Source organism: Peromyscus leucopus, chromosome 5 (genome assembly GCF_004664715.2).
Source record: "Peromyscus leucopus breed LL Stock chromosome 5, UCI_PerLeu_2.1, whole genome shotgun sequence".
Classification (NCBI taxonomy): Eukaryota; Metazoa; Chordata; class Mammalia; order Rodentia; family Cricetidae; genus Peromyscus; species Peromyscus leucopus.
Window position 1 is genome coordinate 75429602 of NC_051067.1, and position 27420 is coordinate 75457021.

Genomic DNA, 27420 nt, shown 5'->3' on the forward strand with positions numbered 1-27420 from the left:
GGATCTTACAGACCCCAGCTGCCTTCCCTGGGCTGTTGACAGTCAGGGTACAAGCTGCGGCTCTGCCTCTGGGGCTACCCGACGTTTAAGGGAGTTAGTTCTGAGCATTCAAACAGCTTGAAAAACACAGAACGCCCACAGACACAGGACTAGGGGTGCAGTGACTGATCTCTTCTAACCAGCATGGCACAAGACCTCAGGGTCCATCCCGGCACCAAAAACGAAGTTGGGGGAATGGAGGTAGGGAGCCAGGCGCGCTTACACACGCCTGCTATTCCAGCACTGGGGAGCTGGGTCAGGACAAGTTCCCGGCCAGCCTGCAACCAAGGGGTGGCAGTGCATTGCACCGCCCAGTCTCACTGGGGACCTTAGTCCCAACTGGTTAAGGTCCAGGCCAGACTTGTTTCTCAGTACTTCAGATTTTTGCCTCTGGCTGGCAGCAAGGTGGGAGTGGACCCCAGGCCTGTTCTTGTGAACAGGAATCCCATTTGCTTTCTAGGATGAACAAGAAGAGGAGGAAGCAGCCAACCAGAAACTGGCACTGCAAAAAGCCAAGGAGGTAGCGGAAGTGAGTCCCCTGTCTGCGGCCAACATGTCTATAGCTGTGTAAGTGTCCCCAGGCCTTGGGTGCCACTCAGGCAAGGATGTGGGGCGGGCTAGGGTGGCCCCTAACTGCTGAGCCTGGGAGGTGCCTTGGCCCTCTCACCCCCTTTCACTCCTGAGTATTTAGTGAGCATCTACTGTGTACCTGGTCCTGTTGTAATTGCTGGGAATGCAGCGTCCATGTAGGGGCAGGGGGTTTTGTGGAGCTGTTCAAGTCCAGGAGATAAATAATAAATGAGACAAGTAAGTCAGTTACATACTGTGGGACCTCCAGGAAGCCGCTGGAAGGGGCAGGGAGTGAAGAACCTGGGTCACGCTGCTATTCTGTGGTCTGTGTGTGCACCCCGGGCCAGTGCTCTGCCATTGAGCTTCACTGCAGCCCCAAGAGTTGTGACTTTATCGCCAGGTGTGGTGGCACACACCTACCTCACTCTGGAGGCAGACAGGCAGATCCGTACGAGTCCAAGGACAGCTGGGTCCAGACTAGGCATAGTAAGATCCTGTCTCCAGAAAACAAACAACTTGATAGGCAAGGCCTTGGCTAGAAGGAAAGAGAGCCAGTGAGAGAGGAAGGCTCTGAGGCAGGGGTGTTTCGGGAATAGGAAAGAGACGAGCATGGCTGGGAAAGAATGGTAGGGAGACAGGTTCGGAGGGGAGCGGGGTAGGCAAGGCCTGGGTGGGGGAGCACTGAGAAAACTTGGGTTCTGGCTCCTAATTGAGAGCCAGAGAGTGTTCTTGAGTGGTGGAGTGTCCACACCAGACTAGGATGCTCACAGGTGCCCTCTGGTTATTCTTGGGGTAACAGACTGTGGGGTGGGGATGGTTATGTGGGCTGAAGGTCAGATTCAAGAACCTGGGCTGGCCAAGAAAGAGAGATGAGGGCTGAGCAGGGTGGTGGGTGCAGCTGGATTCAAGTCCTACTCTAAAGGTGGGGCGGACATTCGCTGGCGGGTCAGAGCCGGTGACAGTGAAAGTGTCTCCATTAAAGAGAGGTTCAGGATGGGCGGTGGTGGCGCACGCCTGTAATCCCAGCACTTGGGAGGCAGAGGCAGGCAGATCTCTGAGAGTTCGAGGCCAGCCTGGTCTACAGAGTGAGTTCCAGGCAAGGCGCAAAGCTACACAGAGAAACCCTGTCTCGAAAAAAACAAAAACCAAAACCAGAGAGAGAGAGAGAGAGAGAGAGAGAGAGAGAGAGAGGTTCAGAACCACACCCCTGCCCTTCCAAGGGAATGGCTTTGGCAGGGCAGTCCTCCATAGGGCCAATGCTACCCAAAAGGCAGGCCAACCAACTGCTTTCCTCCAGGGTTGCCCACACCCCCTACCTGCACACCCCAGCTGCCCACAACCAGGAAGAAAAGGATCAAACACTGGCTTCATGTGCTGTCATTTAAATTATTTGTTCATTCATTCATTCTCATTGGGGGTGGAACCCAGGGACTCACACGTGGTAGGCAGGCCAGGCCTCCACCACTGAGTCACACACCCACTCCCTCGAGGGTAGAATCTAGGCAGGAGCTCTCCTGTTGAGATAACTGGAGCCTGTGGTGTGGCAGGATATTTTAATGGAAGCTCATAATGGAGCCAAACTGCTCACCTCACAGTGCTGGAGAGGCAGAGAAGGAAGGTGCGTGCCAAGGTCCCAATATGCCCTTCAGAGGTAGGCTCTCAATAACCTGACTTCCTCCGAGTAGACCTCGCCTCCTAAAGTTTCTGTCACTCCCCATAAGTCCACAGGGCTAGGAGCCCATCAATACACCAATCACACCTGTGCTCCTAGCCGTGGGGAAGCGGAGGTGGGAAACTGACGTACTCCGCAATCCAAAAGAAAGGGCCAGTAAGGTGGCTCTGCAGGTACAGGTCCGAGGGAACTTGAATTCAGTCCCTGGAAGCTTACTCGGTGGAAGAAGGGAACCGACTGCAGATAGTTGTCCTCTGACCTTCACACACTTGCGGTGGCCAGGGCCTGCCCACATACATACATCCATGTAATAAAGGTTGAAAGAACCCATTGTTGTGTTGGTGGGGGAGCGGGATCGCAGCCCTCGTTATCCGACCACCTTCGCACACGGCCTCACGGGGGCAAGCAGGGCAAGCAGCCCCCTTCGTGCCTTGCAGGAAGGAGCAGCAGAAGAACCAGAAGCCCGCCAAGTCGGTGTGGGAGCAGCGCACCAGCGAGATGCGCAAGCAGAACCTGCTGGCCAGCCGCGAGGCGCTGTACGGGGACGCGGCTGAGCGCTGGCCCACCCCCTACGCGCGCCCGCTGCGGCCGGACGTCAAGACGCACCTGGACCGGCCGCTCGTGGTGGACCCGCAGGAGAACCGCAACAACAACACCAACAAGAGCCGCGCGCCCGACGCGCTGCGCCCGACCGCGCGACCCCGCGAGAGCGCGCGCGACCCCGACGCGCGGCGCGCCTGGGCCGGAAGCCCTGAGCGCGCGCCTGGCCGGGAAGGCCCGTACGGCCGCGAGAGCGAGCCGCAGCCGCGCGAGCACGCGCCGCCCCGCGAGCACGCGCCCTGGGACGCGGACGCCGAGCGCGCCAAGGCCGGGGACGCGCCCCGCCGCCACGCGCACCGGCCTGTGGCGGACGGAGAGCCTCGCCGCCACCGCGCACGCCGCCGGCCCGGGGACGAACCCGAAGACAGGCCGGAGCGCAGGCCGCGTCCGCGCGATGCCGCCAGGCCGGCCCGCGCTGCAGACGGCGACGGCGATGATGGGGAGCGCAGGCGGCGACATCGGCATGGGCCCCCCGCCCACGACGACAGGGAACGCAGGCACCGGCGCAGGAAGTGAGTGGGCACCGGGAGGGATCTGGGTGTCCAGGTGGCCCTTCAACTCACTCCGGGCCGAGGAGCTTCCCCAGTAGCCAGGGTGACAGTCACCAGGCCCAGCATACAGGGAAGACATGGGGATGTATCCAGTGGCCACAGCCCGGGTTAGCAGACAGATGCAGCTCAGTGCTGGGATGGACCCAGGGCCTCAAATTCTATACAAGAGTCTACAACAGAGCTCCGCCCCTCACTGTGGGATTCTAGGTTGGCACTCCACAGCAGAGCCAGCCTGTCACAGAGGAATTCTAGACTAGCACTCTATCAGAGCCACACCCCAGCTCCTCACTGGGGGACTCTAGGCCGGCCCTCTACCGCTGAACCACGCCCTCAGCCCTTTACTGCAGGATTCTAGGCAGGGACTCTAACCACTGAACTACATCCCATCTCTACGTTATATACAAAAAGTCTAGGGCCCTGCCGTCTGGCTTCCAAAGTGGCTAGAGAACTAACGCATGTGCATCTGATGCGGGCCCCAGGGAGAGCCCACAGTCTCCCCCAGATTCGTAAAGCGTTTTCATGGCTTGCTGGGTACTCTTGTACTAGTGTGCTCCTGATATCAGTGTTCTCGCCTGTAGATCAGACGCCCCAGAAATGACTGACATTGCTGAAGTTAACTAAGTCACCTCTGCCAAAGGCTCACATGGGCACTAGTGCGTGTGGCCCACTCAGGACTCGGCACCTACAACTGTCATGTTGCCAGTCTGTGTTTACTGGGGGGGGGAGGTTCTGATCTCTAAGACATAAAGGGAGGCATCTTCTGTGACAGGACCCCACCAGACCACCAGACCCTGAATTGACTCTCTGTAGGGAGCCCAGGACTTACGTGTTGATGGAGACATCCTGCTACAAAATACTGTCCCTAAGTCAAGTATGGTATCACTCCTGTGATTCCAATACTTGGGAGGTAGAACAGGAAGGTCTGGACTTCAAGGCCAGCCTTGGCTACATTGTGAGTTGAGACCACCCTGGGCTACATGAGAACCTACCTCAATAATATTAGTAATAATAGTAATATCTTCTGGATACCCTTTCATATTGCTATGCACGCATCACACTGGTTTCTTGAAGGATGTACAAGATCTGACCCAGGCCAGTGGGAAAGGGGCGTCTGTACAACCTACGAGAGTCAGCTTTCCCCTGCTGCTGTGTGGGTCCAGAGGTGTCAGGTGTCTGACCAGCCTGTGTGACACAGACTGTGACTTATGCTTCAAGGAAGTCGTGAGACTCCGTGTTCCTAACACGAGGAGGCCAGTGCAGGTCCCAGGACCACGTGCTGAGGAGTGGGGTTCTCCACTGGATGAGGGTCTGTAGACGGGGTCACAAGTTCAGGCCGGCCTGGGATTCACAGGGGAATCCTGTCTCAGAGAGAGAGGTGAGGGGTTGGGGTGAGGAGGAAGAGGAGAGCTGACTCTTCCTGGAGGTCCAGTCCTGGTCGTGGAGACTGACTAGCCTCCCTACTTCCTATTCTCAGTGCCCACGGCACCCCTTGGTTATTACATGCCTGTCCCCAGGTTCTCCGCTAAACACTGTTGTTCCGATTCCTCCTTCCCCCGGAGTTGTGTCTCCTGCTCAGTGAAGGTGTGAGAAGGGTCAGCTGTATTTATGACTCCCACCCAGTGGGGGCCTGCAGAGATGGCTTCATCTGTTTCCTTTGCTATAACCAACTGCCTGAGGTTAGGTTACTTATTTATAAAGAGTGGGAGTTTATCCAACTTCTTGTTCTGGAGGCTGCAGAGTCAGAGCGCAATGCCAGCCCCTCTGAGGGCTTCTTGCTGCATCCAGACATGATAAAGGACTCCCATGGTGATCCAGAGCTGTGTCCCAGTCCCTTCCTCTTAGAATGCCACTGACGCCATCCTGGGACCCTGCCCTGGAGACCTTATCTAGCTCCAGTTACCTCCCAAATCTCCAGATACCATCATCAAATTTATGTTTCCCAGTCCATGAGCTTGGGTAGGACAAACATATTAAAACCGTAGCAGAGATGCGCTGAGAAATGTCACCAAGATGGGTCAGACCATAAGAAGAGCAGTTAGAGAGAAAGTGGTGAGTTTCAGGCAGGAACAGTACATGTCAAGGTCCTGGGGTCAATGGAAGACAGCTAACTTACGGGACAGTGGGGGGCCAGGGGCCAGAGATGGGTTACTAGGACTCTGGTCCCCTCAGAGGGTGTGGGGGAGCATTGGCCTTGTACTGTGTCTGCAGCTGCTGTACTGAAGGAGGCAGAGTGGTGAGGAACAGGATGGCTGTCCCCAGTGCTCCAGGAGTGGGGTTTCTGTTGCTCTGAGATAGAACCTCATGTGGCCCAGGCTGACCTTGAACTCGTGGTGTAGCCAGGGCCAGCCTATAACTCCTGGTCCTCCTGCTTCTACCTCCCAGGTGCCGGGATTACAGGCATGCACCACCACATCAAGTTTGATTTGGTGCTGGGGATGGAATCCAGGGCTTTGCTCACGCTAAGCAAGCACCCTCTCGGCCGAGCCACACCTCTCCCTGCACCCTCTCAGCTGAGCCACACCCCTCCCTGCAGGAGGAGTTTTGAGAAAGTTTCTACCTGATGAATATCAGTCACATCATGAGCACAACCTGGTGCTGAAATGCAGGCTCTGAATACTCCTGCCCATCACTGCCTGGCTGTGTGACTTTCAGAATGTCACCGCACCTCTCTGGTCCCCATTTCCTCATCTACAAATGGGGTGGACAGTAGAGTAAAATGTACAGGTTTAAATGAAAAGAGACATATAAACTGCGTTGAGTGACGCTGAGCCAACAGCAACTTCTGAGTAAGTGTCAGCATGGGTGGAATTAGCAGTTCTGAGTGTAGCCGTCCTTGGATGTCTTTAGGGGTCATCCTGAGGCCCTCCGGGATACTAAAATCCACACGTTTGGGCTCCATCCATAAAACAGTGTAGTGTCGGCATGGAACCCACGCTCATCTTCCGGGGACTTCTGATCATCTCCAGGTGACTTAGAATACCTGATGCAATACACGCACTCTCTGGGCAGCTATTAGACTCTATTTCTTTTTTTTTTTTTTTTTAAAGATTTATTTATTTATTATGTATACAGCATGTATGACTGCAGGCCAGAAGAGGGCACCAGGTTTCATTGCAGATGGTTGTGAGCCACCATGTGGTTGCTGGGAATTGAACTCAGGACCTCTGGAATAGTAGTCAGTGCTCTTAACCTCTGAGCCATCTCTCCAGCCCTAGACTCTATTTCTTTTAAACAAATATTTAGAAAGCAGTTTGACAATGTGGTCACTTAGCAAAATCACAACAGTAGGTTCCCCTCTGGAGCCTCTGACCTCTGCACTCATCGGGTTCACAGTACCAGGCATGAATTCTCTGCTATGGAGCAGCCCTCAAATTCAACCAGTAAGTGGTTGGTTACCCCAGAACAGTGTTGTAGGAGCTCTTTACTCTTTTGGGGGCCCGCCACCCAGCTCCCAAATAAATCGCACATGGAGGCGTATTCTTACTTATGAATGCCTGGCCTTAGCTTGGCTTGTTTCTAGCCAGCTTTCCTTAACTTAAATTACCCCGTCTACCTTTCGGGCTTTTCCCGTTCTCTTACTTCTGTACATCTTACTCTTACTCCGTGGCTTGCTGTGTGTAGCTGGGTGGCTGGCCCCTGCCTCTGCCTCCTGAGTGCTGGGATTAACAGCATGTACCACCACCACCCAGCTATATACTCTGTATTCTTTAGGAAATAGATGAGGGGAAAGTCTGTATATTTAAGATAAACACAGTTTTTTAAAATATTTTCAGTCTTGGGTCTGGAGAGAGAGCTCACACTTAAGAGCACTTTCTGCTTACGTAGAAAACTCAGGTTCAGTTCCACCACCCCACATGGCGGTTCACAACCTTCTGTAACTCCAGTTCCAGGGAATCCAATGCCCTCTTATGGTCTCCAGGGGCACCAGGCACCCATGTGGTGCACAGACATACGTGCAGGCACTAACAGATATACATAAAAATAAATATTTTTAGATATTTTTCAGTCTGTAGTCAGTTCAGTCCACGAACACAGACTCTGTAGTATGAAAATGTGAATTATGGGCTGGAGAGATGGCTCAGGGCTGGAGAGATGGCTCAGAGGTTAAGAGCACTGGCTGTTCTTCCAGAGGTCATGAGTTCAATTCCCAGCAACCACATGGTGGCTCACAACCATCTGTAATGAGATCTGGTGCCCTCTTCTGACCTGCAGATGTATATGCAGACAGAACACTGTATACATAATAAATAAATAAATCTTAAAAAAAAAAAAAAAAAAAAAAAAAAAGAATTTGCTTTTTAAAAAAAAAAAAAAAAAAAAAAAAAAAAAAAAAAAAAAAGAAAATGTGAATTATAGTAAGACTATATCAACTCGTCAGGCATGGTGGCACAATCTTAGCACTCAGGAGGCAGAGGCAGGTAGAACTCTCTGTGAGTTCAAAACCAGTCAGGTCTATGTAGGAAGTTCCAGGCCAGCCAGGGATACATAGAGAGACCAGATAAACAACAGAAGGCTCTATCAGGTGTTTTAGCATCATGTGAGCACTCAGGAAGTGTGCACATACCATATTAGTAATGCTGAGGCTCTCTCCTGATAGACATCAAAACCTTAGAACTGGGTGTGGTGGTGCATGCCTATAAATCTGCACCCAGGAGGCTGAGGCAGGAGGATTGCCTTGAGTTTGGAGCTAGCCTGGACTTCAGAGTGAAACTGTTTAAAAGACATTTCCATTCTCAGCCAGGCATGGTGGCCCATGTCTTTAATCCCACCCAGCACACGAGAGACGGAGGCAGGTGGATCTCTAAGTTCAAGGCCAGCCTGGTCTACAGAGCAAGTTCCAGGACAGCCAGGGCTACACAGAGAAACCCTGTCTCAGGGAAGAAAAGAAATGAGACATTTGATTCTGTTTCCCATGAGCTGCATTTCCTTTTCCTTCCCATAGCTTATCCTCTGGCCGTGTGTTTCACTGACAGTGTCGTTTTTCTGTTGTTCACCCCGCTCCCATTTCTACACCATCCTCTTCCCCTCTGAAACACGCACCAGCACACTACTGCATCGTTCAGTGGTTGCTAGGCTCAGGTTCCCACGGCAAGTGGGGGCATCTGAACCTGGTAGTACCCCGAGGTGGCCAAAGTGAGGCCTGGTAAAGACCTGTGAGCTACCAAACATCTGCCACTCCTAGGACTTGTCTCTTAACCGGTCAGGATCAGCTGTTTGCAGCCTAGTTCCAGCTGCATCTGTCACCATGGTAATCCACTCCCATTGGTGCAAGGAGAGGGTTGCTGCAGTCCTGGGTTTCCTGGCTCTCTCTGCCTGTGTAGCAGAGAATCCTGATGCTTTAACACACACTCAACACCTCCACTCCATGCACCCCAAATTGTTCACTGCCTGTTTTCTCTGCTGAGTGGCACTAGAGCTAAAGGTTTCTAGATAGGACCAGATTCCAGCTCAGCCCCATCCAAGCTGGTCGGTTCACGAGGGACAAATGTCTTCCCCTCTCTGCCTCAGCTTCCTGCTCTGTTAAATGGAGATGATCTTGTTATCCATCTCAGGTGCTGTGTTAATGCATGAAGTCTTGGGGGGAGGTCAGAAAGTGTGTCAGAATGTGTTCAGTGAAAGGGGGTCAGGAGGTGTGCAGTGAAGGAGGTCAGGAAGTGTGCAGTGAAGGAGGTCAGGAAGTGTACAGTGAAGGAGGTCAAGAAGTGTGCGGTGAAGGAAGTCAGGAAGTGTACAGTGAAGGAGGTCAGGAAGTGTGCAGTGAAGGAGGTCAGGAAGTGTACAGTGAAGGAGGTCAAGAAGTGTACAGTGAAGGAGGTCAGGAAGTGTGCAGTGAAGGAGATCAGGAAGTATGCGGTGAAGGAGGTCAGGAAGTGTGCAGTGGGGGTCAGGAAGTATGTAGTGAAGGGGGTCAGGAAGTGTGAAGTGAAGGGGGTCAGGAAGTGTGCAGTGAAGGGGGTCAGGAAGTGTGCAGTGAAGGGGGTCAGGAAGTGTACAGTGAAGGGGGTCAGGAAGTGTACAGTGAAGGAGGTCAGGAAGTGTACAGTGAAGGTCAGGAAGTATACAGTGAAGGAGGGGTCAGGAAGTGTGCGGTGAAGGAGATCAAGAAGTGTGCGGTGAAGGAGGTCAGGAAGTGTGCAGTGAAGGGGGTCAGGAAGTGTGCAGTGAAGGAGATCAAGAAGTGTGCGGTGAAGGAGGTCAGGAAGTGTGTAGTGAAGGGGTCAGGAAGTGTGCGGTGAAGGAGGTCAGGAAGTGTACAGTGAAGGGGGTCAGGAAGTGTGCAGTGAAGGAGGTCAGGAAGTGTACAGTGAAGGAGGTCAGGAAGTGTGCAGTGAAGGGGGTCAGGAAGTGTGCAGTGAAGGGAGTCAGGAAGTGTGCAGTGAAGGAGGTCAGGAAGTGTACAGTGAAGGAGGTCAGGAAGTGTTCGGTGAAGGAGGTCAGGAAGTGTGCGGTGAAGGGGGTCAGGAAGTGTGCAGTGAAGGTCAGGAAGTGTGCAGTGAAGGAAGTCAGGAAGTGTGTGGTGAAGGGGGTCAGGAAGTGTACAGAGAAGGGGGTCAGGAAGTGTGCAGTGAAGGAAGTCAGGAAATGTGCAGTGAAGGGGTCAGGAAGTATGCAGTGAAGGAGGTCAGGAAGTGTGTAGTGAAGGGGTCAGGAAGTGTGCAGTGAAGGAGGTCAGGAAGTGTACAGTGAAGGGGGTCAGGAAGTGTGCAGTGAAGGAGATCAAGAAGTGTGCGGTGAAGGAGGTCAGGAAGTGTGCAGTGAAGGGGGTCAGGAAGTGTGCAGTGAAGGTCAGGAAGTGTGCAGTGAAGGGGGTCAGGAAGTGTACAGTGAAGGAGGTCAGGAAGTGTGCAGTGAAGGGGGTCAGGAAATGTACAGTGAAGGAGGTTAGGAAGTGTGCAGTGAAGGAGGTCAGGAAGTGTGCAGTGAAGGAGGTCAGGAAGTGTGCAGTGAAGGGGGTCAGGAAGTGTGCAGTGAAGGTCAGGAAGTGTGCAGTGAAGGGGGTCAGGAAGTGTACAGTGAAGGAGGTCAGGAAGTGTGCAGTGAAGGGGTCAGGAAGTGTACAGTGAAGGAGGTCAGGAAGTGTGCAGTGAAGGAGGTCAGGAAGTGTGCAGTGAAGGAGGTCAGGAAGTGTGCAGTGAAGGAGGTCAGGAAGTGTGCAGTGAAGGAGGTCAGGAAGTGTGCAGTGAAGGAGGTCAGGAAGTGTACAGTGAAGGAGGTCAGGAAGTGTACAGTGAAGGGGGTCAGGAAGTGTACAGTGAAGGAGGTCAGGAAGTGTGCAGTGAAGGAGGTCAGGAAGTGTGCAGTGAAGGAGGTCAGGAAGTGTGCAGTGAAGGAGGTCAGGAAGTGTGCAGTGAAGGGGGTCAGGAAGTGTGTGGTGGGGGTCAGGAAGTGTGCAGTGAAAGAGGTCAGGAAGTGTGTGGTGAAGGAGGTCAGGAAGTGTGCAGTGAAGGTCAGGAAGTGTACAGTGAAGGGGGTCAGGAAGTGTGCGGTGAAGGAGGTCAGGAAGTGTACAGTGAAGGAGGTCAGGAAGTGTGCAGTGAAGGAGGTCAGGAAGTGTGCAGTGAAGGAGATCAAGAAGTGTGCGGTGAAGGAGGTCAGGAAGTGTGCAGTGAAGGGGGTCAGGAAGTGTGCAGTGAAGGGGGTCAGGAAGTATGCAGTGAAGGTCAGGAAGTGTGCAGTGAAGGGGGTCAGGAAGTGTGCAGTGAAGGGGATCAGGAAGTGTGCAGTGAAGGAGGTCAGGAAGTGTGCGGTGAAGGAGGTCAGGAAGTGTGCAGTGAAGGGGGTCAGGAAGTATGCAGTGAAGGTCAGGAAGTGTGCAGTGAAGGGGGCTGCTTTTATGGCCTCCTTCAGATGGTCTAGGACAGTCTCCTAGGTCTCAGCAGAGTATACAGCTGCTGGCACAGCAGCTGGCAGTGGGACCCTACATGGGACACACTTAATACAGCCAGCTGCTGTCCTGGACACTGGAACAGGGCCCAACTTCTGTTCTGTGAATCTTCTGAATCTTCCTTGAAGATACTTAAGGATTAAAATTAACTGGAAATTGAGCCAGGTGTGGTGACGCACACCTTGAACTCCAGCACTCAGGAGGCAGAAGCAGGTGGATGTCTGTGAGTTAGAGGTCAGCCTGGTCTACATAGTGAGTTCCAGGACAGCTAGATCTACATAGTGGGACTATGTCTCATAAAAACAAAAACAAGCTGGGCAGTGGTGGTGCACGACTTGGGAGGCAGAGACAGAGCAGGCGGATCTCTGTGCTCAAGGCCAGCCTGGTCTACAGAGTGAGTTCTGTTACACAGAGAAACCCCGTCTCAAAAAACAAAGAAAGAAAAAGTTAGCTGGAAATTTATGATTAGGTGTTGCAAAAAATCCCAGTAGTACCAGGGGTGTGAGTCAGGGGTAGAGCCGAACCCCCATCGAGGGGCGTGGGTGTGGCTCAGCACTAGAGGGCTACCACAGCATGTGTGAGGCCCTGGGCGCCTCCTCAGCACTACAAAGAGTTCACAAAGTGTGGCTCCTTTTATCACAAGAGTTCATAACTGCATGACCTGCCTGGAGCTGCGACACTCTGTGAAGTATGGAATCAGTGAAGTGACTTTCTTTTCCGGGGGGATGAAGCTCAGGGTCTCATGTGAGCTGGGGAGTGTGGCAGACCGTCCTCTGCTGAGCTGTGGCCCTGGGCAGAGGTCTGGGCAGCCGCTCTGCTGATCCTAACCACTGCATTCTTCCACTTCGATCCTCTCCTTAGAGAGAACCAGGGCTCCGGGGTCCCCATGTCTGGTCCCAACCTGTCCACCACCAGGCCAATCCAGCAGGACCTGGGCCGCCAGGACCTGCCACTGGCTGAGGACCTTGACAACATGAAGAATAACAAGTTGGCCACTGGGGAGCCTGCGAGTCCCCACGACAGCCTGGGCCACAGTGGCCTTCCCCCAAGCCCCACCAAGATCGGGAACAGCACCAACCCTGGTCCCACCTTGGCCACCAACCCCCAGAACGCTGCCAGCCGCAGGACGCCCAACAACCCGGGCAACCCGTCCAACCCCGGCCCCCCCAAGACCCCCGAGAACAGCCTTATCGTCACCAACCCCAGCAGCACCCAGCCCAACTCAGCGAAGACTGCCAGGAAACCCGAGCACATGGCGGTGGAGATCCCCCCGGCCTGCCCGCCCCTCAACCACACCGTGGTCCAAGGTGAGGAGCTGCAGGGTTGCAGGGCCATTTTCTTCACAGTTGGTGCTGGCAGTTGCGGGAGGAAGAAACACTGGACCCCGGAGGCAGCCCCCAGCGGCCTTGGCTTGTGGCCATACTGTGCACCCTGCCTTCCCTTCACAGAGCCCACACCGCCACAGTGGAGAAGGAATCCCCAAATGGAAAGGGGGGGGGAGGGGGCATCTTGAAGGGTTGGGTGCACCACTCACCACTGCTGTCCCAATACCCAGCACAGCGGGGAGCATCATTGTAAATGGTCCAGTGGCACACACAAGAAGGAGGAAGGGGCTGGGGACCTGGCCCAGCTGGCAGAGTGCTTGCCTAGCACACACTCCAGCACCACAGACAACCTGCAGTAGTGGTGAGCGGAGGCTGAAAGTTCACAAGTTCGAGGCCACCCTTAGCTACGTAGTAAATTTAAGGCCAGCCTAGACCCCATCTCTGTTAACGATGATAATGTCTTTATTTATCCGGAACGTTTATGTCTATATGAAGTGCTGTCATTGCGCACACCTCAGAATGTTTTACACGCTCTTCTCCCAATCTTGGTAACCAGATGTCTCACACACTAGTGTGGCTGCATTTCCCTAGTCACCTGGGGCTTTGGCTCCTAAAGACAACGTGGCATAGATTCCTGTGAGGAGTGAGTCAGTTTTTGGCTTGGGGTTGTTGTGTTTTGAGATAGCATCTCACTGTGTAGCCCAGGCTGGCCTTTAGCTTTCAGAAGTGACCCTCCTGTCTCTTCCTCTTTGGTGGCAGAATTACCGGCACGTGTCCTACACCTGACTTCACTGTGGTGGGTCTTGATAATAAACTCACTTTACTAATTTTCAGATGAAGAAAGCAGACCCCCAGGGAGGCTCAGCCTGCCCACAAACAACCACACAGGACTGGGGAGCCTGCCCAGGAGAGAGGTGCCACAGTCAGGCCTGGGTGCTCTCACGAGAGTTTTCTACTCTGTGAAGCAGTTTTCTGCTGTGTGGGCAGCTGCTGCCCCATGCAGATCCTAGTCACATCAAAAAATCACAGAGAACAGAGTCGCCATTGCCCCATGGAGTGTCGGGGAACTGGCACTCTTGGGCTAGGTTGCCCAGTCCAGCAACAGCTCTGCAGCTTTGCAGCTGTGTGACCTTAGACCAGCCGCTTCACCTCTCTGTGCCTGGATCCCCATACCTGTCAGAGAGATCATGGGCACCAAGCTCCTAGGGTTGACTGATGCCTGGCACACAGCAAGATCTTCCTCAAATGTCGTATGCTTAGTGTCAGCTCCAGGTATGACCAGGAGCCCAGAGCTTTGTGGGAAATCATGGATGAACCCATGTTTATTTTTGTCCCAACAGTAAACAAAAACGCCAACCCAGACCCACTGCCAAAGAAGGAGGAAGAGAAGAAAGAGGAAGAGGAGGCAGACCCCGGGGAGGACGGCCCCAAACCCATGCCACCGTACAGCTCCATGTTCATCCTCTCCACCACTAACCCGTGAGTACGGCAGCAGACCAGGCTCCCCGGAGTGGGGCGGGCCAGACAGTGGGAGTCCGCTGAAGCCCCCGGGAGCAGGAAACTAGAACCACTTACTTCACATAGAAGATAAAAACTTGTCATACTATACCTCCCTGGAAAAGACCCCTTCCTGCCATGAGATGGAAACCAGTGCCATACATACTCGAACCTGTGCCATGCTGGGAAAGGCATCCTTTAGAAATGGCTGCCTTGCACAGTACGCAACCTGCACAACCTATGTGGCAGCCATGTGGCTGAGCTGTGTGTCTAACCATTGCACCACAAAGATGTGGGCGCATCAACTTTTTCCTAAAGTTCAATTTTTATCCTTTACTAAACAAATGTTTAAGTGTCACTTAATGCCAACTACTGCTCTAAGTGCTTTATAAATTAAAAAAAAAAATTCAGAATAGCCTCTTAGCATTAGAACAGTGAAATCAGGTGAAGCTTGAGCCAGAACAGGCTGCTTCTAATGGCCCGGGGTTTCGCTTGTTTGATTGGTCCTGGGGATGGACCAGGTTTTGCGCGTGCTGGGCAGTACACCAGCTGAGCCCCGGCCCCAGATGTTTTTCTATTGGTGGTGGAAGTGACAGGATTTGGTTTTGTTTTTATTACTGGTGTGTGTGTGTGTGTGTGTGTGTGTGTGTGTGTGTGTGTGTGTGTTCGCCATGGCTCCCGTGTGGAGGTCAGGAGGCTCTGGAGTCACTGTTTTCCATCTCCATGTGGGTACAGGGATTGGACACTGGGCACCAGGTCAGCTGAGCACCCTTACATCTCACTGGCCCTTGTCCTTTGTTTTGTTTAGTGTGTGTGTCTTGTTTGGGGGGGTGTGATTTGTTGATGTGTGTTACTTGCTGGTGTGTATGCTTTGTTGTGTGTTTTGTGTATGTATTTTGTTTTCAGACCAGATCTTACTCTGTGACCACACTGGCCCTGAACCCATCCAGGGTCCGGATTGTCTTGAATTCTTAGTGTTTCCCCAGCCCAGCCTCCCTGTGCTCGATGACAGACAGGGGCTGCCACGCTTGGTTTCTTTTTTTAGACGCTAGAATATTTCACACGTGGAAAACCTGGCCTTGAGGTGGCTCAGTGGGTAAAGGGACATGTCGCCAAGCCTACCAACCCAAGTTCAGGCCCCAGGACCACAGAATCAACTCCCACAAATTGTGCTCTTTCTGCACAGGCGACCTTTGGCACAGCCACCGTCCCCACACACAAATAAATAATGTAATTAGAAGAATAAATAAATGAGGTCTTCCTGTGTCCTGCAGAATCGTTAGTAGTGATCCCACCAGCTTGGGAAGCCAAGTATTCCAGTTGTTTGGAGGGTAGGAACTCCTCCACAGGCCGGATGACTGTCTCTGGTGGCTGAGGTCTTCAGCTGCACTGGACTGTGGGACCCAGTGCCCCACCGGGAGTCGATGACAGACAACTAGGGTGGGGCAGTGGGACTGGCCTGTGGGACTGTGGGGAGAGGAAGGGCCGCGAGCCTGGGTCTGAGCGGCTCCCTGCTCCGCCCGCAGCCTTCGCCGGCTGTGCCATTACATCCTGAACCTGCGCTACTTCGAGATGTGCATCCTCATGGTCATCGCCATGAGCAGCATAGCGCTGGCCGCTGAGGACCCTGTGCAGCCCAATGCGCCCCGCAACAACGTGAGTCCCGCCTCTGCTCCCCACTGAAACCACAGACCAGACTGCCTCTGAGCCACACCTGCAGTCGCCTGCATGGCCAGCAGATCCTGAGGGGGCAGGAGCCATGGAGGGTGGGAAGCAGACTGACTCGGGTGTCATAACCACCCTCTGCTGGTCCCCTTGAACCTGTAGCTCCCGACTCAACCACCACCACCCCCTACCCCCACCTCCCACCTCTCACCCCCTCACCCTACCCTCTACCCCACCACCACACGCACACGCACGCACGCACGCACGCACGCACGCACGCACGCACGCACGCACGGTGTCCTGGGTGACTCCAGAAGCTAGGGGCAGGACAAAGGCCATTTTTGCTAATCCAGCAACTTCGGCCCAGCTCTGGGCAGGACAATGAGGGAAGGAAGGAAAGGGTCCATCATCCCAGACTGAGGGGTACCTTTAAAGTGAAAGAGAGCCAGGTGGCCCCAGAGTTTAGAAGATGCTCCTGGAAACAGGAAAGCCCAGGGTGTGGACACTGGCCAGTCAACCCCACCAACCCAAGGACAGTCACCCCACGGTGGAATGGACTCCTCAAAGGCCCTCTAAGTCCACAAGGGGATTGGAGTGTGTGAACCAGGCACTCCTGGTGACCCTCCCTCAGCAGGGCAAGTTGGCAGGATTTGCTGCCATCTCCTGGACACTTTTATTCACAACCTACACATCTTTGGTCCTGCCTGGGAGTGGCTCCTGGGTGGAAGCCCTGCTTCTGGGGAGTTTTCAGAGTGTCCCACACCCCAGGGATTCTGGTGGGGTTACTGGGAGCTGCGGGCAACCCTGGCCTTTGTTTGCCCTGCAGGTGCTGCGGTATTTTGACTATGTTTTTACGGGCGTGTTTACCTTTGAGATGGTGATCAAGGTAAGAACTAGTCGGGGGCTTCCACAGACCTTCCAGAGGAGAGAGGCTCAGTGTGTGTGAGGGGCGTTCACCAGGTAGTGTGGTGGAGAGAGGGAGGGGGAGGGGGAGGGCAGGTATGGGCAGAGAGGTAAGGCGTGACGGTGACTGGGAGGACTTTGGTGTACGCACCATAGGAAATAAGAGCTCTGGGCAGAAGAGGGACTCTGCAGGGTCAGGGGGCAGATGGGGGATTGTCAGGGCCAGGTAGACCCTGAGGAGGACAGGAACCAAAGATCTCAGAGGAAGTAAGAGGTGGACACAGCATGGGAGGCTGCAAATACAGAGTCTACAAGGCTTGCTGATGCGTGGCCTCCTGTGGAGGTTCACTCAAAGCACACTCTGAGACTTAGACTGAGAGCTGGCAAACCGGGCTGTCTTTCCTCAGAAGAGCCGCCTGTCATCTGGACATGAGGCCTGTCAGTCCCTCCTCTCTAGGTGGGTGTTATCCTAGGGAAGGGTTGAGGCTCTGAGCAAACTGTCCTCTCCCCCTAGATGATCGACCTGGGCCTCGTCTTGCATCAGGGGGCCTACTTCCGTGATCTGTGGAACATTCTGGACTTCATAGTGGTCAGTGGGGCCCTGGTGGCCTTTGCCTTCACGTAAGTCTCCATGCAAGTCCCCTTCCCCACCCCCAGTCTGAGTCCCACTGTCAGATGTGGGTCATATTCTGGTGTTTCGAGATAGGAATGAGAGTTGTGGGCCCACGGGGTGGGGGTGTGCCCAGTGGGGCTGCAACTGGCTTTGTGCATGCCATCACCATTAAGGAAGGAAGGAAGGGACCAGAGCCACCTTCCACTCCTCCCACAGCAAGGTGGTGGCCTCTTGCTGTGCTGCTTCTGGTATTCTTGCCTCTGGAGACATCTCATCACCCTCCCCACAATCCCCCTACATGTTGTCTCTTTGGGATGCCCCCGAAAAGACAATCAGAAAGCAAGTGTGCATGAGATCCCCATCCCAGCGGCACCCCAAGGCCCCTACCATACACCTGGTGGCCTACTTCTATGTGTCTCTGTCCTCCCAAGGCTCCTAGGATGCCCTGCCCTCAGCAAGGTCATGTACTATGGCACCACTCCATGATGGTACCCTGGTTATAGATGGCAGCTTCAAATATGGCTCCCAAGTTCTGAGCAACCATTTTAAAATGGCACCCGCTTCATGGTGGTGCTGGAGAGCAGGGTAGCCATTCTAAGATGACCCGTAAATTCTCGCCATCATTCCAAGATGACATTATAGGGTTCAGGGGCCATTTCACGATGGTCCCAGGCCTGGCAATGGTGGTGCACACCAGGACGGTGCCCAGGTTCTAGATGACCATCCAAAATGACCCCTTAGGTCTGGGCAGCCATTCCAAATGGAGTCCAAACTCTTGAAAACCATTTCAAGACAGTGCTCAAGAAGCAAGCGGCCATCCCAGGATGGCCGCTGAGTTCTAGGAAGCCATCTCAAACGTGCTCAAGGGGTAAGAAGCAATTCCAGGATGTTAACTGAAAGCTCACCATCATTCCGAGATGGTACCTAAGTTCAGAATGGTCATTTCAGAGTGTCACCGGAGGTCTGTGCATTCCCTTAATGTGGTATCCAGTATCTCGATGGCCATTCTCAAAGGCACATGACCTCTGGCATCCAAGTTTCTAGGCAGCCATTCCAAGATGGTGCCCAGCCTGAGATGGGGCCCGGTTTAGGTCTAGCTGGCGAGGGAGCCCACAATCCCTAGCAGCACACGCAGCGTGCTGTCTCCTGCAGCAGACCTCCATATCAGGAGAGACCTGACTTGCTGCTCATCCAGAAATCCATCTTCAGAACCAAAGCTGTGCCTATCACACGGGTCATTCCCAGACAGGAGAGTCTTGCAGGGTCCCTGACCCACCTCATCAGGCACAGAGAGACCTGAGGTTTCTTTGGGCTCTCTCACTGGCTGCCTCCTCAGTAGGCACAGCCTGCTCCCTCACCGGGGACTGAGTGCCTGTTTCATCACCGAGGGCCCGGACTGTTACATTTCCAGGTGGAGGGCTGCAGTGGGCCCTCCCAGATGCCCCTGGGGCACAGCAGGCTGTGGTCCTGGTGACATAACTCAGCATTTCCATAGCCTGCAAGCCTGACTTGGCCAGGCTCCCAGTCCTCTCCTTTTTATCCACTCTTCTGCCTCTCTCCTGTCCTTCCTGTATTCTCTTCTCTTCCCTTCTTTTTTTCTGGTCCTGAGGGTGGAGCCAGGGGCCTTTGCACTGAGCCCTGAACAGATCTCCCAGCTCTAGGTCAAGTGTTTAATGTTCTCATGAATTCGGTGCAGACATGGTGCTATGCTATACTTCTAGAATTCCTTGTTTTTAACTTTCTTTTCCAATTCCTATGCAAGGGAAGGTCAGACCAGGGACATCCATGTGCCTGTGTAGGCCAGTAGTTACCATAGAAACTGGCATTGAGGGCCTGAGCGAAGGATTCTCTTGGAACTGTGGGTCTTGCTGTGTCCCAACCTCACTACCAAGACCCCACTTGGCCCTGCCACCTCTCACCAAAGACAGAGATGCAGCTTGGTGCAAGCTGGCCAGCACCTTGGTGAAGTCGCTCCTGCGTGCCCAACAGCAGAAGCGAGGCCAGTTGCTTCTTGCTTCCCAGGAGAAGTTTCAGAACCTCCCTCGTCCCCCAGCCCCCAGCAGGCTTCTGCTCTCTTGTACCTGAGATGCCTCAACTTGTGAAGCCTTTGCTTGGTGTCCCCTTGTGGATGTCATGGTAGAGCATCCGCTTGCTGTTGTCCTTCTCTGTCCCATGAAGCCGTCTGCTCACAGACAAGGTGGAAAACCCCAGCAGCGGCGAGCGGTGCCTCCAGCTGGGTGTGGTGGAAGTGAGAGGTCGAAGCAGGAGGATTGCTGATCTAAAGCCAGCCTGAGCTATGTAGTACAAATGTCTCAGAAAAGGGAGGAAAGAAGAAAGGTTCCCCGAGTCTGGTAGCCTCTCAGTGCCTCAGTTTCCCCATGCAGCAGGATGGAGTGGCTGGAATGAGAGGAAGCACCTTGTGCGTGGTCATCTATGATGCTGTTGCACCAGGGTAGTGATCCCCATTCCACATATGAGAAACTGAGGCTGAGGCAGGGTGTGTGGAAATGGAATCTAGACCAGCTACCTGTCCCACTGGGTCCTCCTCCCGGGAAGGTCTGGGAGGCCTAGGAGCAGGAATGAGAAGGAAGAAGGCTGCTCCCTTCTTGGGTAAGAGGTTGAGGCAAGGACTCTGCCTGTGCTCTCCCAGGGATGTGCTGAAACCCTTTGAACAGTCCCACCCTCCTCTCCTCACCGTATCTGTGTGTGTGTGGTCTGTGCAGGTGTAGTGTGGGTGTGCATACGTGTGCTGTCCGTCCACTAACCATGCTCCATGCTCCATGCTCCATCACTAACGAGCCATCTCACAAGCTGTCACCGTGAGGGACATCACGCTCAGTCCCATGCTTTGGAGCAGTCAGCTGACATCTCACAGCAGCTGCTGGACCATGGTCCCACCCTCACTGCCAAGAGTCCATCTGGCGGCGGCACCCCTCTCCCCAGGGCAAGTCTTCAGCCCCGCATAGCTGGCAAGAGAGTGTACCTTGATCAAGCCACTCCTGCACCCTCAAAGCCACACTCCCACCAACCAAAGAAGAGGCCCTCCAGCAAAACCCTCAAAACAGCCCTGTCCCAGAGGAAGGGAGATTCAAGCCCAAGATGCATGCACGTGGGTTTGAGTCTCAGTCTGCCACTTTCTGACTGTGTGCCCTTGGAGAAGTCACTCTCCCTGTCTGGGCTTCAGCTTCCTCATCTGGAAAATGGGTACAGTGGTGCCATCCTCCTGCCAGTAAATGCAGTGACACAAGACTCAGCAGCACATTAGGGACTTCCGGTGGGGATGAAGCTGGGTGACAGTGCTGGCCTGGTGTTCAGGAACCCTGGGTGCAGACAGAGGCTGAGGCAGACGCCAGCGCCGTTGGAAGCATTGCTAACACCCAGGGGAAGGCCTGTAGACTTACAGGCAGGTCTGAGAGCCCTGGGCTGGGCCTTGGGGGAGGGCCCAGTGGAGATATCTGAAGACATTAAGCCATTCATTGTTGAAAAAGAAAATTGCTAGGCATAATGTGATGCCTAGAATCCCAGCTCCTCAGGAGGCTGAGACAGGAGGATCATAAGAACAAGGACTGCCAGGAAATTTAGCAAGACCCTGTCTCAAAATAAAAAGTAAAGAAAAGTCTCAAGGTGTGGCTCAGAGGTAGAGCCCCTGCCTAGAATCCCCCGGCGAGGGGCTGGGGGCAGCTCAGCAGTAGGATACTGACCTGGCAGGTGTGAAGTCCGGGATTCCATGAGCAGCAGCTCTCCATCCAGAAGACTCCATGCACCAGAGTGACACATTTGTCTACATCCCAGATGCTTACAAGTTTGAGGCAGGGAGGTCAGTTGTTCAGGCCAGTCTGGGCTACATCTTGACATGAGTCAGTATAAGCCAAGGCTACTGATATTGAAGCATCATGAAGACAAACCCATTTTCCAGATGAAGCTTGTTGGCAGTCAAAGCAGCATTCAAACCTCCATCCCCTCCCCCTGAAATTCACCTGCAGCGAGCTGGCTCCCGTGCCGGACCGCTGCAGGAAGAACCCGCTGCAGGAAGCAATCCTGCTCTTGGCAGTGACCGAGTGGCGAGTTCACCCAGGGTAATAGGCAGCCCCAGGACTGCCTGACTCCTTGGAAATTTGCCTTTGCAAGCTGCTGTCGGGGCCATGTCCTGCCCAGTGCAGAGGCTAAAGGAGGGGCTGGCTCCCCCGGTCCCCAGGGTCCCAGTGCCCATGTGTGTCTGTGCATGTCCTGTGTTCTCTCTGAGGCCGCTCACGATTTGTCTCTCCTTCCGACGCCACCTCACCAGGAGCAGTACACGGTAAAGTGCCTCTCTCTCTCTCTCTCTCTCTCTCTCTCTCTCTCTCTCTCTCTCTCTCTCTCATTCTGTCTTGTCTCCGGTGCCCCGTTCGCAGCCATGTTGGTTCTGGCCTTCTCTTCCTGTGGCCTTTGTTCTTGCTGGTGTCCTGTTGCTTACTGTGACCAGAGCCTGCTCCCCAGGGGTGGAGGAGTCCCGAGGGCCCACAGTCACCTGCCACTGTGACCCACTAGCTCTTACCTAGAACAGGAGGGGCAGGAAGTGTTCTTCCTCGCATGTGATGTCAGCAGGGCCAAGGAGCTGGGGAGAGTAGTCACCCGAGCAGCTGAGGTGTGGAAAATGTGCTTTCCGGGCAGGAGGTGGCCTTCCCACTGAGGAGCATCTGCCTAGCATATCCTTCCAGCCCACTGTGCTAGCATACACCTAGCACTCAGGGACTGAGACAAGAGAATCTTCTTTCAGGTTAGCCTGGTTTACATACTTGTGTCTGCCTCAAAAACAATAATAGATATATAGAAGTCAGTGTTCTTCTTTAATATATAACAAGCAGTTAGAAATAAGAAACACTGATCAGTGGACAAAAGTATATAAGCAGAAATATCAGGGCTGGGTGGCGGCGGCGGCGGCGGCGGCGGCGGCGGCGGCGGCGGCGGTGGCGGTGGCACACGCCTTTAATCCCAACACTCAGGAGACAGAGGCAGGTGAATCTCTGAGTTTGAGGCCAGCCTGATGTACATAGTTCCAGACTAGCCATAGCTACATAAATAGATCCTTTCTCAAAACAAAAAAGACACTTTAGTTGGTACAGTATTTGCCATGGAAACATGAGGACCCAAGTCCAGTCTCTGGAGCCCATGTAAAAGCCTGGCATGGGGGACACATATAAACCCAGCATTGAGGACGGAGAGAGGCAGGTTCCTGCGCCTCTATGGCCAGTGAGAGATCCTGTCTCCAAAGATTAGGTGACACCTGAAGAATGTCACCTGAGGTTGACATGTAGCCTTCACACACCTGCACACATCTACACAGACACATACATATGAAGACAAAACAATTGACCAAGAGGGCTGAAAGCACAGGCGCCATCACATGTACACACACACACACACACACACACACACACACACACACACACACAGCCATAACCAGCCTTCCTCACCATGCCAGGAAATGGTGCTCTCCACCAGAAACCCTGGTGCTAGGCAGTAACCAACATATTTGCCCCTGGGACTGCTGCCTTTGTCCAGAGTCCTGAGACCTCACACCAGCTGGGACAGCAGTCAAGATTAAAGAGAACACAGAGGAATTCATCACAAGTTGGGCCTCTGAGGGGTTCCCTGTCAGACACAGCACGTGTCTAAGTCTGATGTCAGATCTCTCTAGAAACAGCACCAGAGGCTGACAGACCCCAGAGCTGTCGAGGGAGGCATCAGGAAAGGGAGGTGAGCATGGCTGGGTGGATGGTATGCAAAGCCACACGGGGCACACCCATCATCCAGCACTCAGGAGCGTAACATCAGAGCATCTCAAGGCAACATGGGCTCCATGGTGAAAGCTTGTCTCAAGGGAATTTAAGAGCTGTGAGATAAACGAGTAAAGGCACCGAGCCTGGCAGCCTGAGTTCAGTTCCTGAGATCTATATAGCGAAAGGAGAGAACCAACTTCCAAATGTTGTCCATGAGTGCTGTGGCACACACATGCCCACAAAATAAATAAATGTCATTTAAAAGGGTTTTTTGACTAGCCAGGAGGTGGTGGTACGCACCTTTAATCCCAGCACTCAGGAGGCAGAGGCAGGTGGATCTCTGAGCTCAAGGTTAGCCTGGTCTACAGAGTGAGTTCCAGGACAGCCAGGGCTACAGAGAAACCCTGTCCTGAAAAACAAAAAGCGTTTTTGGCTGGGCATGATGGTGTGCACCTTTTAACCCAGCACCCAAGAGGCAACAAACAAACAAAACAAAACCAAAAACCAGAAGATCTCTGAATCCAAGGCCAGCCTGGCTTACATTGTGTGTTCCAGGGCTACACAGTAAGACCCTAGCTCCAAAAACAGAAAAAGAAGAAAAAAATTGAAAGCCAGGGATTGTGGCCAGAGGTTAGGCTGTGCAGCAGTCAGTGGGTTGGGATAGACTGCAGAGGGCCTTGGCATGCCAAACAGAAGGTCTGCCTTGCTCCTTAAGAACTCAGATTTGGGGGCTGGAGAGATGGCTCAGCGGTTAAGAGCACTGGCTATTCTTCCAGAGGTCCTGAGTTCAATTCCCAGCAACCACATGGTGGCTCACAACCATCTATAATGAGATCTGGCACGCAGACAGAACACTGTATACATAATAAATAAATAAATCTTTAAAAAAAAAAAAAAAAAAAAAAAAAAAAAAAAAGAACTCAAATTTGGAAAGGATCCTCAGTAGAAGGAAATGGTGACCGGTATGTGTGAAAAGGCGGGAAGCAGAAAGATGTGTGAGGTGATACGGTCTGGCCCCCGATGAACCGTGGACACTTGGAAGAGTACCCTCTGGGCCTTGGGTGTGAAGACAGCAGACAAATATGACTCTGGGATTTGTGTTTGGGCCCTGGGTAGGAATGGGGGGGTCCATTGATAGCCCCATGCCATACCACCCTCTTGGGGAACCAAGTTGTGGGTAGCTGGGAGCCCCTGTGTCTTTGGGATCTGCATAGCTAAGCCATACAGGCCCCACTTTTTACCACTGGCAAAGATAGATGGGTACCTTAGCGACTAAGGCAGCAGCAGCCATAGCTGAGCTCATGTTGGCATCTGAAAGGACCAGCCCCTGGTTACTTGTGTCCTTCAGCTTAGGGGACGTGGAGGGAGATGAGCCATCCCGACTCCTTCAGGAGGGTGGATGTCATCCAACGCTCACCAGCCTTCCAGGCCAAAAGCTTTGCTACAAAGAGCAGTGGAAGAGTTGGTGCAAAAGTCTGCACGTGGCGGTGCACACTTCAATCCCAGAGCTTGGGAGGCCGGTGAAGGAGGAGCTCTGTAGTTCCCGGCCAGCCACAGCTACATAGGAAGACACTATCTCAAAAAAAACTAAAAGGAAAAAAAGTCAGTGCAGAGGTGGGGTCTTCAACAAACTGTGAGATCGAACCTCTTCAAAGCCATCTGGTTTCCAGGCCATCCATCAGAAAGGGATGGGATGTGCCTGGCTCAGCCCAGACCTGGGTCCAGGCGAGTGGGACCACAAGGGGTTGCAGCCCCTCCCCAGCCTGACTTCCCCTCCATCTCTCCCCTCCCCCAACCCTAACATCCCCCAACAGTGGCAACAGCAAAGGAAAAGACATCAACACCATCAAGTCTCTCCGAGTCCTCCGGGTGCTACGACCTCTAAAGACCATCAAGCGGCTGCCGAAGCTGAAGGTGACTGGGGTCGGGAGAGGGGCCTCGGGCTGGCCACACGCGGATGGGACGGTTGCACATTGCTCCAGAACCCACACTGAGAAACAGACCGTGGTGTGCACTTGGGATCCAAGCACTTGGGGGCTAAGGGGAGACAATCCCAAGTTCCAGATCAGCCTGGATCCACAGAGGACCTCCATCTCAAAACATGCTGAAGGAGATGCTGGTGGCCTCATGGCCTCTGTATATGGGTTACTTACCGGGCTTGTCCAGTAGACGGCAGCAGAGGGGTTGGCTGGCTGAATCTGCCCTAGGTCAGGACTCCCTTTCATGGTCAGCGCAGAGACAGGGCAGACCATAGTTGAGGAGGCACTAGTTCCAGGGCAGCAGAACTATCTAAAAAACCAGGACATGGGGGATGTATCTCAGTGGCAAGAGTTCTTGCCTTGTGTACAAGAAGCACTGGGTTCCATACCCAGTGACTCAAACTGGCAGAGGCCGGAGGATTAGAAAATCAAGGCCATCCTTTTAAGGCCTGCCTGAGCTACATGAGACCCTGTCCAAAAATGGTTGTGAGGTGCCTGAAACAGGACACGTGCTGTGTGTACAGCCGCCACACTGCTGTTAGGGGACAAGGGCAAGGGAGAGTCGTGCACACGTGGAATGTATCTTCCGCCAGTATTTTCAGCCCAGCTGTTAGAACCTGCAGGTGCCCCAGGTGTAGCGAGAACAGCCATGCTTCTGGTCTCACGCCTCTGTCTTCCGACGCAGGCTGTGTTTGACTGTGTGGTGAACTCACTCAAGAATGTCTTCAACATCCTCATTGTGTACATGCTGTTCATGTTCATCTTCGCCGTGGTGGCTGTGCAGCTCTTCAAGGGCAAGTTCTTCCACTGTACAGATGAATCCAAGGAGTTCGAGAGAGACTGTCGGTGGGTGGGCCGCTGTCGGTGGGTGGGCCGTGGTCCCCGGACACCATGGCAAGGGAGGTTGAGGTACAGGGTGGGTGGTGCAGACACTGAGGCAGAGGAAGGACTCTGGGTCAGCTTGGGTCTGGAGTAGGGTTTTTATTTTGTTTTTAAGTGTGGTGTGGTGGTACACACCCAGGATCTCAGCACTCAGAAGGCTAAGGCAGGAGGATCACCCTGAGTTTTGAGACCAGCCTGGGTTACAGAGTGTGTGTGCTTGGCATGTGCAAGGCAAGGCACAGGCCCGCTCCCTGGCATGAAAAGTAATAACAAAAAGTAAAAGACCTCTGTGATGCGAGGCACAGACCTGTCGCCCCAGCCCTCGGGAGGCTGAGATGTGAGGGTGGAGAGGCCCAGACTAGCCTGGGCTACAGAGAGACCCTATCTCATAAAAGAAAAGCAAATAAGAAACAGTGAGAATCTGGGTCCACAAACCTGCTAAGCCCTTCTCCTAATCTCCCAGTGACTTTGAGGCGGGGCTCTTAACACAAATCCATAGTCCCTCCGTGGGTCATGTCTGAGCAACCCTGTTCAGATGCTTCCCAGGCACGGTGGCACAGGCCTGTCATCCCACTGCTTGGGACATTGAGGCGGGAAGAGCCAGAATCCCCAGCCAGCCTAGGCTATGTTGTGAGACCCTGCCATACAAGAGGGATCCTAGACTCTTGGGTGGTGTTTGGGACTCACTCTTGCCTGTTCTGAAAGGGGCAGCCATGGCCTCCTGAGATGTGAGGACCCCGACATAGGCTGTCCCTGTGTCTGCCTCCCCATCCTGCGTGTGTCCCCACACCCACACTCAAGCCAGGGTCTCCGGCTCCCACAGGGACAGCGCTGTGCCCCTCCAGGCAGCGCAAATGGCCTTGGGAGGTGGTGGCGCCCTGCTGACTAACCAGCTCTCTGTGACAGAGGCAAGTACCTCCTGTACGAGAAGAACGAGGTGAAGGCCCGCGACCGCGAGTGGAAGAAGTACGAGTTCCACTACGACAACGTGCTCTGGGCCCTGCTCACGCTCTTCACCGTGTCCACGGGCGAGGGCTGGCCACAGTGAGTGGTCTGCGCCAAAGGGCAAGGGCTGGGGACCCCAGGAGCAGAGTGGAGGGGGGGAGAGAAGGGGTGTCGGAGCCCGGCCCTGTGCCCAGGGTTGCTACCAAGATGGCACTCCCACAGTTCGGGGTGGGGGGCGCTGTCCACGGGGCTGTGGGCGTGGCTCTGATGCTGAACTCTGGCCTGGCTGTCGGGAAGCCCAGGTTACTCCCCCGGCAGCACAAATGTGAAGACGAACTTAAAAACAGCAGCCTTTCTGGGCACGGTGGCCACGACCAGTAAGCCCAGCATCCCAGTGGCAAAAGCAGAGGGGTCTCTGTGACCCCTTGGTGCCACGATGGAGCTCTAGACCGTCCAAGGGTGCACAGTGAGACTCAGAACAAACAACACAAGGCTGGGAGGTGGCTCTGAACAGGCTGTTCATCCAGAAGACAGG

At 53.9% G+C, this 27420-nt stretch overlaps 1 protein-coding gene across 1 annotated transcript in view; it reads left to right on the forward strand.

Annotated features, from left to right (window-relative positions):
* The window catches only part of Cacna1a (calcium voltage-gated channel subunit alpha1 A), a 295083-nt gene that overhangs the window by 217570 nt on the left and 50093 nt on the right, over window positions 1-27420 (forward strand). The window contains exons 20-30 of the mRNA XM_037206465.1: window positions 500-606; window positions 2719-3393; window positions 12179-12624; window positions 13983-14121; window positions 15666-15795; window positions 16631-16690; window positions 17222-17328; window positions 24894-24993; window positions 25744-25904; window positions 26847-26984; window positions 27080-27262. Of these exons, the coding sequence (XP_037062360.1) occupies window positions 500-606; window positions 2719-3393; window positions 12179-12624; window positions 13983-14121; window positions 15666-15795; window positions 16631-16690; window positions 17222-17328; window positions 24894-24993; window positions 25744-25904; window positions 26847-26984; window positions 27080-27262 (2246 nt within the window). The remainder of the gene's footprint in view (window positions 1-499; window positions 607-2718; window positions 3394-12178; window positions 12625-13982; window positions 14122-15665; window positions 15796-16630; window positions 16691-17221; window positions 17329-24893; window positions 24994-25743; window positions 25905-26846; window positions 26985-27079; window positions 27263-27420) is intronic.